Raw genomic sequence first — 19129 nt, 5'->3', positions numbered from 1 at the left:
AAATACTGAGGTCAAAAGTCAGAACTTCTAGGCTGTTTCGACAGTGTGCTCCCCAGAGATGTTTTTAATTCCATTATTTAAATCTGTCCATTTTCAGTCTTAAGGAGCAAAAACAGCATTCTGACTTTTAAAAAAAAAAAGGCTTCGGTGTGATTTTCTCCTCTCCTGTCTCCCTGCCAGACATTTCAGAATATTATAAACCTGATTCAAATTTCTTTTGAACCTTCTTTCTACAACTGGTTAAAAATGTGTCACAAAAGACATTCCAGTTTATTTAAATTATTTGCTACATATTTAAATTAGTTTTTAAAAATAGATAACCAGACCCTATTACACTACTATGTTGATGATGGTGCCTAATGCAACACATTTCTATTATAATCTTACACAATACTTAAATTATGATCCATTAAAAATCCAACTTTTAAACAGTTCTAGTGCAGTATCTTCCTTTTTCTAGTACCTGATCTCCCTCTATCTCTCTCCTCACTGCTTGTCTTGCTGTTTGGCCCAAAGAGGAGCTCGGTTTGACTCTGCCTTTTCCTCCCTATCCTGTTTTCCCGTTACGGAAGAATATTAACACAGTCAAAATCTAAATTGATAAAAATTTAAACAATATGCATTTCGACATCCTGTTTCAATGAGTTTTATTTGTCATTTCAACATGTTAAAATAAATGAAACAAAATCAGTTTTCCTGGTTCCAGAGCAGCAATGGCGTAACTATCGGTAAGCAGAGACTGCAGTTGCTTGGGGGCCCCCGACCTCTTAGGGGCTTCGTCACTGACACCTAGTTGGCCCCTGACGCAATTGATAACTAGGACGTCTCTTTGCAGATGTAATGGTGCGAAAAATTCCTCTTAAACCCACCTGATACTAGTTTGACTGACCAGACCTTATATATACCCCAACACATAGCAGATTCAACATGATGGTGAGCCGTTTAAACGCGACACCAATAGCAAAGCAGACAGTGGTACTTTTAATTACTATGTTAATGACTGTGTATAGTTCATTAGACGGTTGGTAAAAAATACACTCATATATATGTTTCAAACGACAGTGGTGTCGGATGTAGCAGTTTTCCCTGAAATCGGAGGATTGGCGATTCAAGCCCTGGCTCCGACTTTCAGTGTTGTTGTGTCCTTTGCAAGACACTTTGCCTGCATTGTCTACTGATGCTGGTCAGAGGGCCCAGTGGCGCCAGTGTACGGCAGCCTAGCTTCTGTCAGTGAGCCCCAGGGGAGCTGTGGCTACAATGTAGCTTGCCACCATCAGTGTGTGAGAGTGTGTGTGAATGGGTGAATGACTGAATGTAGTGTAAAGCGCTTTGGTAAAGTCTCCTGACTTGAAAAAGCTCTATATAAGTACAGGGCATTTACCATAAAGTTCTTAAAAGAACAATGTATTTGAGTATTTTATTTTTTACACTAAGACCTGGAATTATGGGTAAGTCCAGCGCATAGATTGTGGTGTTGTGCTTCATATGGGGCCCACCCAGATAATGTTGCTTACAGGCCTATTGAAGTGCCGTTACGCCATTGCAGAGCAGCCCAGTGTCAAAGAATAAAATAGTAAAACTAGCTATTTTAGCTAGTTTTACTAGCTAAAATAAATACTAATTTAAAAAATACAAATTTAATCAGGTATGTAAGATAAATATTGGGGTTTGCAACAGCAGTTGCAGATAAAACTGGGGCATTTTGAGTTTCTGAAAAACCACAGTGACACTTAAAGTAAAGGCAACTTTCCACAGAAAATTATTGATTTTAAATTTAACCCAATGATTTATTTTGTTCTGCGCACGACGCCCTGTCCTGCACAATCTGTTCTGTGCCGTAATGTTGCTGCTGTGGGCTCCAGCAGGAGTATAAAAATAGGTTCAACATCCAACACTAAGAAACCAAAGCTGAATTAGAAAAATTGCTGTTCCTGCGAAACAGCTGTGAGAATGCTGTACACTAAACTGTGAGTTGAAAATGGCTGAAATGATATGAAATAGAAGAAAAGATACATGCTTAATTTCTTTGTTGAAAAATAGCAGAAGAAAGCTGAAGCCAACAGCAGAAACATGTCGGCATGTTATGAATTAGCAGCAAACAGAAAAGCTTAATGCCTGTCCAGAAATAGAGCAGAATTAAGCCAATGTTGAAAATATAGGCTGAAATGTAATAAATAAGCTGAATCAGAAAATAAATTAGCAAGAAAAACTTGAATCTTATGTGGTTGAAGAAATAAAGGTTTGGTTTAACACTCGACTTCCCAGAGAATTTCAGTTTTCCTACAAGCCCCCCTCCCCTTTTCAAGTTTGTGCATTCACTCTACCTTGCTAACTGTCCCTTTTGTAATGCAAATAACCTGTGATATGACCAGCCCTTCTACATGAGAATAGATAAAGGCTGAAACAAACTGGCATCAGAACAAGAGCTTGTTCCAAGCACTTTTCATTACCTGCCGCTGCGAAATCAGACCTTTTTGCAGGAATATATTGATAAGTCATATCTAATTATTTTATTTAGGCAAACTTATTGAACAATCAGACATCATACGGGTCCTAGTTCCTGAGCTGAGAACAGGTCATAACCATGCTTTTCCAACAAGGCAAGGCAGGGCCTATTTATATTGTCCATTCACCAACAGACTCAAGCTCACTATGTGAAAGAAAATAATTTAGAAAATAATTGTATTTTGTCTTGTCTTGCCTTTTCATGTCAATCAATATTTCAGCTTAGAAAATGACAAACAATATTACTTCAATATTGGAGTAACATTTATTTCACCCAAGGAAAAGCACTATATATGAAGCTAATAGTCCCACTTAGCAGTTTTCACAAACCCAAGGTGAGTCCTGCTTGCATTTGCAACAGGTATTCTTTGTGCAGTGCACACAACGCTCAGTGCTGTAGTTCCTGTTGCAGAGATTGTGCACCTGGCCTGCTTATAATAACAATGAAAAAATCAAAAAAAAAAAAATAGAGTTTAGCACATATTCTGAAGGTAAGAGTTGTAGTATGAACTAGATAAGGTCATCTATGTGTGCTACAAGTTTGATGACACTACAAAAATCTATAGTGTAATTATTGCCTATTATATGCTTATAATAACAGTGAAGAAATCTATAAAAAAATAGAGTTTTACACATTTTTTCAAAGTAAGAGTTGTAGTATGAACTAGAGGAGGTTATCTATGTGTGCTACAAGTTTGATGGCACTAAAATTATCTATTGTGTAATTATTGGCTATCATGTGCTTATAATGACAATTAAAAAAATCTAAAAAAAAAAAACAGTTTGGCACATTTTCCCAAAGTAAAAGTTGTAATATGATCCTGATGAGGTTATCTATGTATCCTACAAGTTTGGTGACACTACAATGATCTATTTTGCCTCTCGAGCTTTCTGCTGTCCAATGTGGGCCTGAAGGATCCCTGCCAAGTCAGATAGGGTTGTTTCTCTCCCGTTGTCATCCTCTTCACCAGCTGCACCACACCACTCATGCTCTGTTTGCCCTTGCTTGTCTGATGGGGCTGACTTGGCTATACCACCTCTGGCTCCTCTCATGGTTTAGGGTTTTTCTTCTTCTGTTTCAAAAAAGAAAAAGGATCAATAAATATACCTTTGTCCTTAAGGATAGAGACTAGAATGTTGAAGAATGTGGTATTGAATGAGCAGCTTAGTGTTACATAAGAAGTTTGATTTAATTGTTGAAAAGTTGAAGAAATGTAAAATATGGACAGAAAATTAATACAGAATTAAGCTAAACTTGGAAACAAAAAAATTTAATAAAGTGTTAGTAATGAGCAATAAGAAAAGCTTAATGGACTTGTTGAAAATAGAGAAATCAGAGTGAAGCAAATGGCAGAAGTATGGCTGATTATAAATTATAAAAAAAACAAACTGTTAAGTTTAGAAATGTAACACATGCCACAACACTTTATGAGCTAATTTGCGTGTATAGTCTGAGAGGAAAGGACAGAAAACTATAAGAATAATACTATAATAGATACAACCCAGCTGCATGGCAAAATTCCTTTAATTTGAGTGCTAGAATGGTCTGAAGATGTTTTATATCAAGCTTCTTGTTTGTACATTAAATAGCTTGGGAGAGGCATCCATTTGAAAAAAAAAAAAAGGGCGTTTCAGCCACTGTCTAACCCACTATCCCTGGCTTATTCGCCTGTACGATCTTGTGCCAAACAAATGCCTATAACTCAGGCATATTAAGTTGTATGGATGCCATTCTGGCAGTTTAATTCATGACATTTTGGGGAACAACGCTTTAGGGCTGTTTTTGTTTAAAATATTTTTGAAAAGACGCTCTGTGAAAAAAGAGGGAAATTGGCTAAATTTGAAAAATGGATAAAAGTGTTTGTTGAACTATGTTTAATAAATCAAAACCCTAATAGATACAGAAATAATTTTCAGACAGTAAGAATGAGCAAGCTTTGAGGAACAAGTATACCAACTTTCATGTTTTGACCCAAAAATGTGGCCACAGTGACGATGTAAAAATATTGTTTGTTTTGAAAGATTTCAACCTGAGGCCTTTTCTCAGAATCAACATTTTCATGTGCCCGAATAAGTCAGCCAAACAGCTAAATCATAAATAATACAGAAATAAAATCAAATAAAGATTCCGTCACTGACTTCCATTATAAAACCAAAATCCTTTAAAAAAAAAAGCTTCAATGAAGTAAAACTGTAAAAGATAGCAAAAAGATGAGTTAATCATTAATACCAGAAGGGTGCGGAAATGTTTTGAAATTTGGATGGTATTTCTAGCTAAAAGTATGCAGAAGTGGTTAAAGGCGAAAATAGCTGAAATTTTAGTGGAATTTTGGCAGAATCCCAGTCTATTCTATGGGCCAAAAAAATGTCATGATTATTGCAACATTTATAAAGTGGACCGTCACATGCCTACAATCTGAATTTAAATGCAAAATATGCCGTTTGATCAATGTAAACAGGAATGCATTGGATAACACACTAGATTGTTATGAACACTTGCAGCCCCTAGATCTGTTTACCAGAATTCCCTAAATGACTCAGAGAAAGGTAAAAAAAAAAAAAGGAAGTTCAGAGGAAGCGTGATTTGGGGCTGATTTTTCTGAATTGGGTTTACAATGGTTTCATTGAGGACTGTGCTTAGTCATGTTTTGCTTGAGGATAAACTTACAGTTTCTCTTAAACACTGATATTAATGTTGTAGATAGTTAGATTATAGGTATACATTTAATTTTTTCCCCCACTTTGATGTTATGTGTTTAACTGTCTTTTACAAAGCTGTGAAGCATGACAAAAACCTCCATAGCCTGGTTGCATTCCGGTTCACAGTCATATTTAGCAGCAATTAAAAAGTTTGTCATTGCTTATTGGTGTCAGCCAGAAGAAAAATAAATCCACAAAAAAAATGTGTTTATTCAAAGTTTAATGTTTCATTGAAGAATAGGCGAGGGGAACTGGTAGTGAGACATGCAGGACACTGGCTCTGACTTTGGATACATCTGGGTGGAAGTGGGAGAAACACTGGGGAATACTTGTAATGATGGTTCTTGTATAGTAAAAGATGCTCCCTTACCCCATTCAGGAAGCTGCCGATCATCTGACCGGTGTAGGCTGTCACTTTGGATGATATTTGGTTCTGCTACATCTAACTGGTGGAAAAAAATGCTTCTACAATGAAAGATAAATTATTTGCACTTACGTGTATTGCATGTAAACTTCTGACCAACTCTGTGGCTGTTACAACCAAATGGTGGAAACAACCTTTGTTTGATGACTAGTGTAAGGAAGTTATAAATCCAGTGCTTAAAAGGGCTCAATTGTTCTTAAAAGCTTAAGAAACACTGCAGCTTTGACAAAGTATACATTAAGTAAAGGTCCTGTTTGAGAGAGTATAACGATATATAACAGAACATATTGGAAAATACTAATCCAGACTTTAGGTTTTACAGAAAGAAGAGATTTAAAATGTGAACAATTGCCCCATATACAGCTGCTAGCACCACAATGAACCTTTGTTGGGCCATGACAAAACCCCCGTTCTCCAGTAAGTCAACAAACAGATCTCCATGGTACAAACACTGGACAGCACCATGTGCTCACCTCCTAGCTGAATTGTTGGCTGGATTCTTTGATCTCTGATGATGGAGAATGCGCCGGGAAAAGATGTGACCATTTTACTTTAACTTAAGATTCACCAAAAGATGGAGGCAATTACATCTCCTTCAACTGAGTCAAAACTCAGAGCTGATGAAGAGGAGGATGCCATTGCAACAAAGATACTGGAGATTATAAATGGGAGCACTGCTGACACTTCAAAAATGACAGAGGAAGATGAGGACAGAGAGGTTTGGTCAATGGAGATGGGAGATGACTCTGTGTTCTACAGTGATGAAGAGCAGATTCACCAGGACAAGGAATCTGCCATTTTAACTGGTTCCAGAGCTAAAAGGTGCAAATATCCTGTTAATAGTGAGGCAGATGGTGAAATTAACCAACAGATGGAGGGTAATTCAGGAGTGAAACGTTTTATTTTTAAAGAGAATTCGGAAATGGAGAAGGAAATGACCCAGAAAGTAATTTGGACTGAAGAGGAAAACCAGAAGCTTGCAGCATTTAAAACTAAAAGAATGCACATATCAGACCCCGAGGAATCAGCTGCAGAGTCTGATGTGACTCCTGGAAAATTTGTCAAAACCTCTGGAGAGTCTGAGCAGCAAGATAAAGTGGCAGCAAATGGTAGGACATGTTTAAGGTCTACAGTGAAAATGTTTCAATATCTTTCATATGTAAATGCATTCTTTCCTTTTTTTAGTGGATCAACAAGTTAAGAAAGAGGAACCAATGACAGAAGCTGACACTTCAAACCAACACCTGTTACTCAACAATGATGGTTATGCCAGGCTGAACAGGGATGCAGAATTTCCTCAAAGACCGTCTGAAGCCGACTCCCAGAAATCAAATGACATGCAGTTTATGGGAGAAGAACAAGCCGACTCTCTGGAAAACCTCAGGCAAGGTCATTGGAACCTGCCTCTGCCCAAGAAATCTGACTCTAGCACCTTTAACCACCTCGCTTCCTCCAAATACAGCACCGTCTCCTACCGCAGGATCCGCAGAGGCAACACACGGCAGAGGATAGAGGAGTTTGAGTTCTTATTTACGAATAAAAAAGAACCCGCTCTTCCAGAGCATTGAGTTAAAAACATGTGGGTTAAAGCTCTACAGGCTTAGAAAAATCCCAGCTGTAAAAGGTATTTGCTAGTCGTTTCAGAAACAACTGATATCAACTACAAACTTGCATCTATTACATTCTTAAATAAAACCCAATTTAATTCTATGTTTTAAAAAAACTGTAATACAACTACTCAGTGATGTATTTAAGTGTACAGGTTTGCACACATTTAACATTCTATTTATTTGAATCATTTACCAACCAATGGCATCATACAAAAAATTGGTGGATGTTTGAATTTAATGTTGAATTTCAGTCCAGTGGTTATGACTATATATAGACTCAAATACTTCACCTATATTTCATTCAAGTTACCATATGAAGTTGTAACTAATTTAGAAACCCTTTATTCTGTGTGCAATATGCACTTTAACTCCCTAAAATAAGAACTTCTTTTGCAGCTTTCCTCTATGTGTTTTTAGTCCCATTATCTTATTTTTCTGTTCATTTCTTTTTACAGACTTTTTGGGGCTTCTTGCATAAATGTGGCTGGATATTTGCACTCCACCTTAGGGAGAAATGTTGGAATTAGCCTCCTCTAACCTGCTGTGATAGGACTCCTGTCCTGCTGGGACACCAAGCTGAGGCCAGGTTTTATCTAGCTGTTGATTTGAGCCAAATAAAGACTTTGGAGGTAGTTTTCCTTACTCATTATCCAACAATTTGGGGAATTGAGCTCACGGCATGAGGATGCCACCACCATGCTTGCTTGGTTCCCACTGTAGCCTTAATTTTGGCTTATAATAATTCATGATTTGTTGAAGTCGTGGGGGTTCTTGAATCTTCAAACCAACTTCCTTCCAGTAAATGTGAGAGTTTGGGTTAGATGTTTGAAATCTGGACATAGTTGTGCCCACCCCCCTCCCATAAGTAAAAAAATGGTCAAACATCTGTGCATAAGTGAGCTACACACTACATAGAGGGTGTGGTTGACTTACTGAAATATATAAACAAAGATCCTCAAGAAACAAAACAGGTTATTAAAGCCCACATTGTGTAAAGCAAATCTAAGTAAATAACTACATCTGGTCAGGAATGCAAGTTTGTTTTATTTTGTGATTTTGTTTGAGATAAAGCTTGTGAGGTAAATCTCTTTTTATCTTTGATTTAAACTCAGATGAAAGTAGAAATTCAATAAAGTGTTAAATATTGTCATTGTTAGGGTTCTGTTGTCCCATGGCTAAGAACTAAACAGAATAAAGAAATGTAGAAATACATTTATTATTGGTTTAATTCATTTTAAGTTGCCTTTTCTATCAGTTTTGCCAAAATAGCTCAACAGCCACACTTTGTATCACCACACAGGTTTAGTTAGGGGCCTGGACCAACACTTCCCTCTAGTGTTAAGAAATCATACCATTTAATGTTTTCAAATCATATCAATAATCCAAGAATAAAGCATTTAAATCAATATAAGCAGCATAAAGTATAACACGCCCTGAAACCCACAGCATTTTTTCCTTTACATGCAAAACAATACATTTTTCATTCTTTATTCAGTCCATGGAGAAACTAAATGTGAGATGCTATCAACCATCAAAATGGGAACTTATCCACAGATATTCCATTTTATTCCCAGTTTAAAAAACAAAAACATTCTCAGTATTTTAAATATTTTTTTCTTTTAAAAAACAACCCCTCACCAGCTGATTGATATTTATACAAATATCTTTCAGAAATCTGCTTCTGTATTCCTCCAGTCCATCACGTTTTGGTGGCTGGATCACAGTCCAAGGCTGTAGTGCCACTAGTTGTTTCCACAGAGTATTTTAAAGCTCATCATTTTACGTAGTAATGGGTGAACTCCCACTTTTGGAAGACGCTGCTGGGTTGACACGGGCGTAGACGAACCGAGTCATCCTGAGGTTCTGCTTCCAGGCACATGTTGGGAACAAACTCTGAGATGAGGTGCTCCGTCTTTGGAATTACAAAACAGGAATTACAATTAATGCACAAAGTTCTAAGCATATCTATCATGTCACTATGGCAGCAAAATGGAGAACTTACAAGAGTGGAGTGCGAGGTTTTGTAGAACCAGCGGAGTTCATGTTTGGTGTTGTCACACGGCAGCAAAGCAAAACCGCTGCCTGAGTTTTGAGACCCAATACAGAGGTTCTGCTGCCGGATGTTCTTCATCCAGGTGTAATTAAATTGCTGGTTCTGAATTAGCAGAAATAAGACAGGAAGAGTTAATGTAGCGTCTTTGTGATGTTGTTTGTTCAATGATGTTGTCTGATTGACCTCTGGGGCATTCACAAGACAGGAGCAACTGGTTCCCCTGGTTTAAAATCCATAGGGATCCGAGTATAGAGTATATACAGGAACACCTATATTGAATTCAATACCCTTTAATAAAATTGCTAAATTTTTTATAACATGACTGTGAGCTGCAACTGAGGTGGAAATGTTCAACTTTTGTTAGAAGTAACCAATTATATAGGTGTTAAACTGCCATTTTTTTGTATAACGTTTGTTGACACAATAACATGGTAGACAGACGTCCCCATTTTGGACGACATGTCCCAGGTGTTAGTGTCTGATTAAGAAAAAAAAGGGGACATTTTGTTCACATCAGCTATCAAAGCGCCGATCATGCAATTGTTAAAATCAGTGGGCCAACTTTTCTTCACCTGTACTGTGATATTATGATACCGGTGTTACACCAAAATATGTAGTAAATACTAATCTGTGGCCAATGTCAATGCTGATATATTAGCATCTTTAATAACTTGTCACATTTAGAAACACTGCAACAAACTCAATTTAACAAATATATTTTGCTTAAAGGGGGCAAACCAAATTATGATAGTATTGGAATAAGGTTGTGCTATAAAATATTGCATTTAAACTTGCCTTCTTTTTGGTTTAGTCAAAAAAAAAAAATTACATTTTAGAGACAATTACCTGCCCACAGTTTTTAAGTAAAACATAAAACTAAAACAAAAACAAACTTAAAAGCGCACTGCTGATGTCAACATTTTAATCTGCTAACCTCTACAATGAGGATGTTTTAAAGTGAGTGTAGAATGCTTGACTATGTGAACTACAGTCCTTTCTAGTTCAAATTTGTGGACCAGGAAATAAACAGACATCTTTTTTTCCACACCTTGTTTTTAAACACATGCTAAAGCTGCCTTATCCTTTGTAAAAACTCAAACCTTTTTTTTTATTTAGTAAGTTTTGGCTTCCTTTGGTTCCTAAAAGTTGGAATAATAATTACAGTTTTGTGCTGCACAGGCTATGTTAGTGTTTTAACCAAGTCCAATATAATGTTGCAGCACTTTAGGGCCAGTTTTCTTATTTCTATCCTCTTTTTAATTTTTTAAGCTATGGCTTTTTTTAATTGTCATTAAACTGTCACAAGTACAGAGCAACAAAATGAACTCCCAGCATTTAACCGATCCCCTTGGGGAGCAGTGGGCTGCCATTGCCTGAGGAGCAGTGTGGGGTTAAGGGTCTTCCTACTTCCTACTTTTCTCACAACAGAAACCTTCATTTTCCACACCTCCATGGCATCATTGCAAGTTTTTGTTCTTGTTTTACAAAAATATGAGAAATGAAGTTTAGTTTGGCGCATTTCTTCACTTACTGAACACCCGTCATTGAAGTGAAGAGCAGCCGAGAAACTGGTGGTCCCTGTAACTGACTCCTGTGAGCCAGCTGGGGAGAGTTAAACAGGTATTTAAAAAATACCTTCTCGGGTCACACTTATTGCCTCAGATGGACTTTAGTTTTTAAGATTTCTTTTATTACCTTTTAATACCCCCCCCCCAGGTAAAGAAAGCTAAGCAAAAATGTATGGTAATCATGCATATTTTTTCTTCCCTTTCATGATCATGCATTATTCTATTATGCTCTATCACTTAAAATACCAATAAATTACAATGATGTTTGTTGTGATGTGAAATATATGAAACGGTTGGGAGGGTAAGAATACTTTGCACAGAGCTGTAATTGTTGCATAATTACAGTGCTGCACACCATGAAGGCTTCTGGATACTAAGAAATGCCTCAATGAGGGGGATCAGAATCCAAAATCATCAGATATAGAAAGCCTCCATCTTGATCCCCACCCTTGTTTGTCATGGCTTTGGTCCCACTTCAGACTAAATGCATTTGTGTAAGTCTGGTTTTGCTTTTTCTTAAGTCAAGACCACAAACTATTTTTCCCCCTTAAAAGTCAAGAGCTGAAAACATTTCTCAAAATTGGTTGTGAAATACGGATTAAAGAAAAACAGAACTTACCGTTTTGCTAAGATCACAGATCTCAAAGAACAATGAATCTTTCTTCAGTGCAAGGCATTTTCTCAAGCCACGATTAAAGACCTGGAAAATAAATCAAATGCTTAGACAGATAAGACTGCAGCACTGGAAAGGTGTTTTAATGGGGAAACTAATAAAAAACACCTGGAGACAAAGCAGCATAATGACTTATATCTGATAAAAGCATAAAAGCAGCACTCTGTCATAACTCATGCACATACCAGGCCCTCAGCTTTGACAACAGGAGTATCCATGTCTGGAAACACGTTCTCCAGGTACCACTTGAAACTTTTGCATTTGAGTCTCTTCCTCAGCTCAATCTGCTCTGTCAGGTTACCAATGTTGATGACCTTTTTATCCAGCAGGTGTTGGTACCCGTGGCCATAAAAAAGGTCTTTGTACTCATCCAGCCAAACCTCAGCCACTCTTGCCAGGTTACGCTCCACTGTCTTCTGCCGGTCCTTTGGGAATTTGTAGGGATTCTGTCCTCGGAAAATGTGTCCCACACGAGAACAGGGGATGATTTCAATCTCTCCTCCACACATCCAGATCTGTTGAAAGCAGCAAGCCTGTTCAGCAACTGGCGCCACAGCGACAAAAATAGTGTGACCACAGTGGAGGGAGTCAATATAAAAAAGGATGTTTACCTTAAATGAAATCTCCATGTTCTCTCCACCCCACACATCCAGACCAGGGTCATAGGCACCGAGCTCATAGAAGTACTTTTTGTCAATGGAAAAAAGGCCCCCTGCCATAACTGGACACCTGAAAGACCAAAAAGACAAATGGTTTTACTGCAGGGACCTTAACAATCAACCACAACCCCTCAACACCATGTCTCATTAACAGAGTTAAAGCTATAGATGATTTACAGTTGTTATAGAGAACCTCTATCATTTTTTTGCTCAAAGCAGAATCACTGCTGAAGGCACCTGTAATACCACATGTAGTGATTGCCTTAGATTTACAAGCTGAACTGGTAGCGATTCTGTCAAAAATACACATGGTGAACAAGAGGAATATACAGTAGCAGCCATTCAGAATGGCCCTTCCCAGTCAAAGGCCAACTGAATTGCAGCCCACTTCCCGGCGACTACCAGCAAAATTCCCTCCAACTTCTAGCCACTGGCCTTTTCCTGGGCTTGCATTTTTTTCCCCCTCTAACTCCACCCTTTCACTGAAAAACAGGGTCTGACCAGGAGATGGCGCTTCTCTTTAGATCTTAAAGGGGTTATAGAATTATTATATAGGGTATTTGGTGCTGGTCCTTAAGGTCTCTGAATAGGGTGTGTAACATTGGTTAGGCTGAAAATGGCTATTCTGAGCCCTAATGCAAGCCTGGTTATAAGACTCAGAATTAAACGACAGGTTTTCTTCCTTTTATGGTATGCTCATGAATATTTAGATGAGCTGTGCGCTGATTGGTTGGTTTACAACGGGCGAGGCAGCTGAGCAAAGATGCATCATAGCAACAAGCACTCACTCACTCACTCACTGAACCATGAAATTGTTGATATGGTAGGGTGACCAGATGTCCTCTTTTTCCCAGACATGTCCTACTTTTCATACCTAAAAAAAACTTCTGGGGGGAATTTCAAAATCGTCCGGGATTTTGGTCGACTACAGTGCAGCAGGTAGTCGAAACAGGGAGCCAGCGGGGGACGGAGCTACCGAACGTGACCCAGTGACGGTAGCCTGGACAAAGGCGGCTCCCACCTACCTTACTGGGCAGCCGGGGGGGGAAGCATACCGACACCGGGTCGAGTTCGGTCCAGTTCACTTTTTATGGTGGAAGTTCAGAATTGTGAGATTTGCAGAGAAAGGAGGTGTCAATGGGATTTGAACTTCTCTGTACGTCCATTTCCCCCACTGAATCATTATTATTCATCTATGACCATGTAAACTCGGTTTTGTATTCTATGACCCCTTTAATGTCCATAAATCATGACAGAATATAAATGAAATAAATGAAACTTAACAAATGTTAGATTTCTTTGTTTTTATGGTCAGTGAAGCTGATCTAATAAGACAAAGCAATTGCTATATATATAAAATAAAGAGAAAGGAAAGGGGATGGTGAGGACAGTACCTGATTGGATCTGTATCTTTCATGTTGTTCTTCTTAATGACGTTCTCTGGTACTGGGCTCCAGCCAAACACCAAAGGCCACTTAAAAATCCCTCTTTGGAAGTTGTCAACAAGCATGTAACTGAGAATAACACAAAGCCCCTGTTAATGCATTTCTTGCAGAAATCCCGGGATTTGCTAGTCTGTTATCTTAAACTCAAAGTTACCTCATGTCCTTATCGCTGATGACTTCAATCACTGGACAAGGCACCTTCTTGCGATCCAAATAGACCCTCTCCAATAGCGGCTCCAACCAGCCCACATTACATTCAATGTGGGAGTCGAGAAAGGTAAGAACCTCACCTGTTAGAAACCAAAAAGCCTGCTGCAGGTAAAACCAACATTGACCTGCTCATCTGGCAATGCAAATCTAAACATACCTCCAGGAGCAGCAAGTGTTACGGATCCATGTAAAGCACAAACAGGAAAAACTCCAAGTGGATTGAAAATTTACATAAAGAAATTTTTTTTTGGTTTCTTTGACTTACACTGTCCTTTTTGTTGCACACAGACAATTATACAAAAGTAGCAGGGTAAAATATGTAAGCAGGTCTGCTTTGACAAGGTGACATTCCTATTTTTCAGCCAAGTTATGCTTATTTATATGCTGCTATCTAATTTTAGATCAAGAGATATGTGTGGCTTTGCACGGCCTGTAAACATAAAGCCCTGTGACTGCATGCAATTTATGATCACACAGCACACAGGTACTCAATTAAAGCTTCCAAGTCTGTCATAGGGATCTTATGTTACGCACCAGCATGAATCAGTTTATAACTGGTAAATATAAGGAAACGGTTACCTTATTTTTGCAAATGTATCACAAATAAAAATCTGAAAGTTTGATATGAATTTCTTTGCTTTGACAGAGGGTTGAATACATGATCCTTAGTTATGCCTTCATAACTAAGCTAGTATTAAAATAAGTTAGTCTAATGAGTCCAAAACAGTACTTTCTGCTACATCTGTTAAAAATATGTGTCAGAGAACTGTCTGAATGTATCACCATCCTTCAGTTTGAAACAAAGTAGTGGATAAATTATGCTGTGGTGATGGTTTAGTTAAACAGGATTAATGGAGTACTGACTGATGGAAGGCTTTAATATTGATATTGCACTCTCTTCAGTAATGCCAGGTAAACACTGTGTGATTTTCAGCTGTGGCAGATGAAAGGCGAGGGCCTTTGGTAGTGATGGTGAGATGAAGCCTCATGAGACATTGAACCTTTTGGCCAAATTGCTTAAACGATCCCCACAGTTCATGAAGCTTCATGTGAACATGTGGAGTGCATAACTACAGTTAGAAATATGATCTGTGATTTTTTGTAATTGTTTATGTTGTTGTTTTTTTCCATTAAGGTTCCTTTCAAATTGCTATTGATTGGTGTGTATAATAAAATTTTTAGTAAGGTTTTTTTTGTGTGTAAAATGTCTTAGAAGAGAACAATCATTTAAGGTACCCTATTTTCTGCCATTTTAGTGAAATGAGCTCAAGCAGACAATGAAAGTGTTTGTGCAAAATGGGCAATGAAATTAGTAAAATGAAATGTGTTAGTCATTTTTATTCAAAAATAATAGTTTTTCCAGTTTTTGGTTTTAATTGGGTTGGAAGTTATGTGATCAACCAATCTTTTGGTTAAACCAACCAATCTAATTTGGCGCAGTTTTTACCCAGTCTATATTTGTACTCGGTCAAACCAATACAAATTAGTCGCATTAGCCAAAATACTTGTTAAGTATAAGCGCAACTTTCAAAAGTCTAAGGTGGGTCTCAAACTTACAACTTCACAAGTGGAAGTCTTTGTCTTACAGCTGATGTGTATACTGCCTGGAAGCCTCGGCTGATCTCATAACATCACTAGCCTTTGGAAAATCATGGAGGAATCTTTGGTGGTAGCTCTTAATCTGTGGTCTAACGTCGCACTGTGAGGCAGCTTCTAGGATGGCTGTTTTTAGCATCTTGTGACCACAGATAACCGGCGATGATTATCTAACAGCGTCTGATATTTAGAATGACAATCCCACTATGTGACAGCTGCTGTGACCTACGTCTACTGATCAGCCAATAGAAATGCAGCTGCTGCTGGAGATGTGCCACTTAAAGATCAGAGAAGATGAATGCAAGGCAATCTATTTCTAGGATATATTCTGATCTACTAGATAATAATCCACAACATTGAGCTGAAAGAACTTTTATAAGGAAAAGAGTGAGGAACGGAAGAGACGAATGAATACAATTGACATGTTTTGGATGATTTCTGTCATTGAGAACCTATCCTGTGTCCAACAAACAGCAATATAGAGAATCAGCTACGAAAACAAGCAGGTGCATCTTCACATTTCACACCAATCACAAACCAGAGAGAGCTACTCTTCTCAGATTGTAGCCTAAATCCAGATTTGCTGGCCAAATAGTTTGAGCAGGAAAAACATATACATATCCTTTTTTCTTGAAGGACTTCTTTATGCACTTGGAGAGGACTGATGCACTAAAGAATTAAGGACATTTTTACCAAACATTTTTTAATGCCTGAATTAAGCGGACATTGACAAATCTCCTTCATTTGTTATTGTAATAATTTTATTCAGCTCTTCTGATTGTGTTCATGCTTTGGGATTGAAGATGCAGCCAATCAACAATTTTTGATTGACCATATAATCCAGCTGGCTGTCATATTTGTAATATTCCACAGAAAGGCGAGATTTTGTACCTTCAACTCTGTAAACTAGTATCCCAAGTCGGTCTGTTTTCCACAGCCAATTCCATGTCTAATTCTCCTTTTTCTAAATTTGATTCAACATCAGGCGGCACAGTTTGATGTGTTACGATTATCTGGCACACAATGATAACATTGGTTATTGTTGTGCATTTTATATTGTAATGAAGTATTAGAGATAAAAGAGGGGAAAAAAAGAGTGTAGGGAGGGTTTAGCTATTTAGAAAAGAATATAGGACAAAATTAGCTTCTCGAAAAGAAAAGCAAGAAGATCTATACTTTCTAGTAGCCTTGCAGGTTTGATCAAGGTGAATGGTGGTGCTAGTTTTGACCCAGGAGGGTGTAAATCACTTGTTTTCAGACATTATATTGTTGATATTATGTATCATTTTCCTTCCATCTCGCTATTCTGCTCTACTCCCTGATGGCCAATCGCATTAAAACCGACTAAATTATACTGAAATTTGTGATTAAATGTCAGAAAATGTGAAAAAGATCTAGAATTCTAGAGTGATCAGCATGCTAAATAAACATGCCAACTGTCAGAATTTAAAAGTTATTTGATTGAACCCTAAAGTTAAAAAGAACATTTTCATGAATGATTGTTTTTTTTAGCATTATTACCTTTGGCAACAGCTGCTCCAGCTAGTCTGGCTCGGATCAATCCCTGACGTTCTTTGAGGCGAACGATTCTCACTTTGGGGAACTGTGACATGTACTTATCCAGCTGCTCTTTCAGATAGTCTGAAAAGGAAAAATGTAGAATAATAATAATATCAGTAATGAATGGGAGGATTTTCCTCTTTTAAAACGCTTGGAGTGTTTTTAACCTTTAGTACTGGCATCATCCACTAGAATAATTTCCTTGAGGAGGTGTGGTGGAGATCTGTTCAGAACGCTGTGCACAGAGCGAAGGAGCGTGGACCACACCTCATCCACAAAGCAAAAAATCACAGTGGTGCTGGGCAAATCGTCATGGACCAGACTCTGTGCACAGCTGGAAGTACAATAAAAGATTCAGACCAGAGCACTTTGTCGTTTCGGGAAGAGATTCAGAACAGAGTACTTACGATTCTGGCCTGGTGTCGGGAACGGCCCGGTCCACTGGGATCTGATCACTGAGGTAGACGTTGAAATGACCCTCGTCCCATCTCTTCATCACCTCCGCGTCTTTGCTGCCGGGGAGGATCACCGCCTGGCCGAACTGGCCGACGGCATTGGGGTCTCTGGGAGAATTGGTCGCATCTAGAGAAAGCACTTTGTGGACCCCCGGCTTTCTGACAGGGCTGGAATGATTTCCTGACATGAGGTTGACATCAGGCTTGGAAGAAAGTTTCACCTCCTCCTTTCTATCTACATCCTTTACGAGTGTTTGCTGAGATATTGTCTTAACAGGGTGTGCCTCATCTGCTCTAGGCTGACTCACTTTTACGCCATTATTAACAAGATCCTCCTCCACCTTTTTACCCGTCTTTGAATCCTTGTTGTCTGAAGGACTGTGTGTAGATTTAGCAGCTTTATCAAGGTCTGCCTTTAAAACATTTTTGCTTGTCCTGAAAGCTCGCTGCATTTGGGTCACATTGGCCACCGCCACTTTCAAATCAAAGTTCACAGCCTTCTTCTTAGGAAGGCCTCCTCCATTGTTTTCTTTAGATAAATCAGATTTGTTTTTGTCACTTCTGAGAACATGACCTTCGTGCCCCTGGTTAGATTTCTTCACCTCCATCTTTGGATCCAGCTCATGTCTGTAGACTTGGTCCAGTTTGATGCCTGGGTTGTGCTCCACTTTCCCAGGATGTGTCACCCTCTGCACTGGATGTTTGAACCCCCTCCTCTTAGGCTGGGTGAAGCCAATATACTGCTGCTGTTGTTTCTTCATCATCATGATCTCCTTCTCTCTGATCACCCTCTCCCTCAGCAGCTGGCTGTTCACGTCGTTTATGGATAGGCGCAGAGCTGCCATGTCAAACAGCAGCCAGATGACAGAAGCAACAAACACGAAAGCCAGCACCCTCCCACTGCCCCGCAGGTATCTTCGTACCTTCATCATTTTCAGGTTAAATATAAATAAATAAATAAACCCTACATGAGTTTCATTCTCGAAATGGAGCGAACTTTAAGGAAGTTTAGTGCCTGCGTGGCATTGTTTCCCCAGCAGTAGCCAGAGCTATCAGTCAAGAGGCTGACAACAGCCAGGCGACAAAGTGGGTTTAATTCCTCCACACCGTCCCGCTCCGGTCACGTCCAGCCACCCGGAAACATTTTAGCATTTAGTCCGAGACGGATAGTTCGACAAAAACCGTCTAAGTTGGAAACAACTCACCTAAACCAGCTTTTTTTTTCTAGCGGCGTGTTTTCCCCGACTGAAAAAAACTTTCTTTAAACAGACACTATAGTTTTGTATGAGGACGTTGCAACTGAGGTTTACTCTATCCGCGTTCTGATTGGACAGGAAATGTGGAACGTGTGGCCTCTGAGGTCCTGGAAAATTTCCGGAGAAAGATGGGAGAATACCGGAAGTAGATTGTTTGGCCTTCAGAATAAGATACACTTAAAGGACCAGTTAATAATTTTCGTTTTTAATGAACAAGTTTTAAGTTTCAATAAAACTTGAATGAAAAATTTTAAAAGAGCGGAACTAGTAGTAGGAATACCTTTTTATTAAGAAATGTATTTTTGTAAAAAAGAGAAAATGGATTCTCCTTAACTTCAGTTAAGCTGGTGAAGGACCAATTTATTACGGTTAAAATCAGTGTTAAATCAGAGAGATGATAGAGAGATAACGACTA

General features: G+C 38.6%; 2 protein-coding genes across 2 annotated transcripts; one reads left to right on the top strand and one right to left on the bottom strand.

The window, feature by feature from the left end:
* The first annotated feature begins 6143 nt into the window (after positions 1 to 6143).
* Positions 6144 to 8509, top strand: LOC107087142 (ermin-like). Its single transcript, XM_015378549.1, has 2 exons — positions 6144 to 6738; positions 6815 to 8509. The coding sequence occupies exons 1-2, from the start codon at positions 6204 to 6206 to the stop codon at positions 7195 to 7197; spliced, it is 918 nt and encodes a 305-aa protein (XP_015234035.1). The 5' UTR covers positions 6144 to 6203; the 3' UTR covers positions 7198 to 8509.
* Positions 8510 to 8890: 381 nt separating this feature from the next.
* On the bottom strand, positions 8891 to 18791 carry galnt5 (polypeptide N-acetylgalactosaminyltransferase 5). The gene is made up of 10 exons (XM_015378548.1): positions 17411 to 18791; positions 17171 to 17337; positions 16965 to 17084; positions 13792 to 13927; positions 13587 to 13706; positions 12145 to 12262; positions 11719 to 12048; positions 11480 to 11560; positions 9242 to 9394; positions 8891 to 9151 (listed from the first exon to the last, which is right to left on the bottom strand). Exons 1-10 carry the CDS (start codon positions 18388 to 18390, stop codon positions 9014 to 9016), a joined length of 2343 nt encoding a protein of 780 aa, XP_015234034.1. The 5' UTR covers positions 18391 to 18791; the 3' UTR covers positions 8891 to 9013.
* Between the last annotated feature and the right edge of the window lie 338 nt (positions 18792 to 19129).

The sequence above is a fragment of the Cyprinodon variegatus genome, unplaced genomic scaffold, assembly GCF_000732505.1.
Source record: "Cyprinodon variegatus isolate N-32 unplaced genomic scaffold, C_variegatus-1.0 Scaffold174, whole genome shotgun sequence".
NCBI lineage: Eukaryota > Metazoa > Chordata > Actinopteri > Cyprinodontiformes > Cyprinodontidae > Cyprinodon > Cyprinodon variegatus.
This window is presented reverse-complemented; position numbering and strand designations above follow the sequence as displayed.

Excerpts from the sequence above, each read along its gene's own strand:
- LOC107087142 (XM_015378549.1), top strand. The coding sequence starts at position 6,204 with ATGGAGGCAATTACATCTCCTTCAACTGAGTCAAAACTCAGAGCTGAT. Across the intron at positions 6,739-6,814 it reads AGATAAAGTGGCAGCAAATG|TGGATCAACAAGTTAAGAAA; the intron begins GTAGGACATGTT and ends TCCTTTTTTTAG.
- galnt5 (XM_015378548.1), bottom strand. The coding sequence starts at position 18,390 with ATGATGAAGGTACGAAGATACCTGCGGGGCAGTGGGAGGGTGCTGGCT. Across the intron at positions 17,338-17,410 it reads CCCGACACCAGGCCAGAATC|CTGTGCACAGAGTCTGGTCC; the intron begins GTAAGTACTCTG and ends TTGTACTTCCAG. Across the intron at positions 17,085-17,170 it reads GGATGATGCCAGTACTAAAG|ACTATCTGAAAGAGCAGCTG; the intron begins GTTAAAAACACT and ends TTTCCTTTTCAG.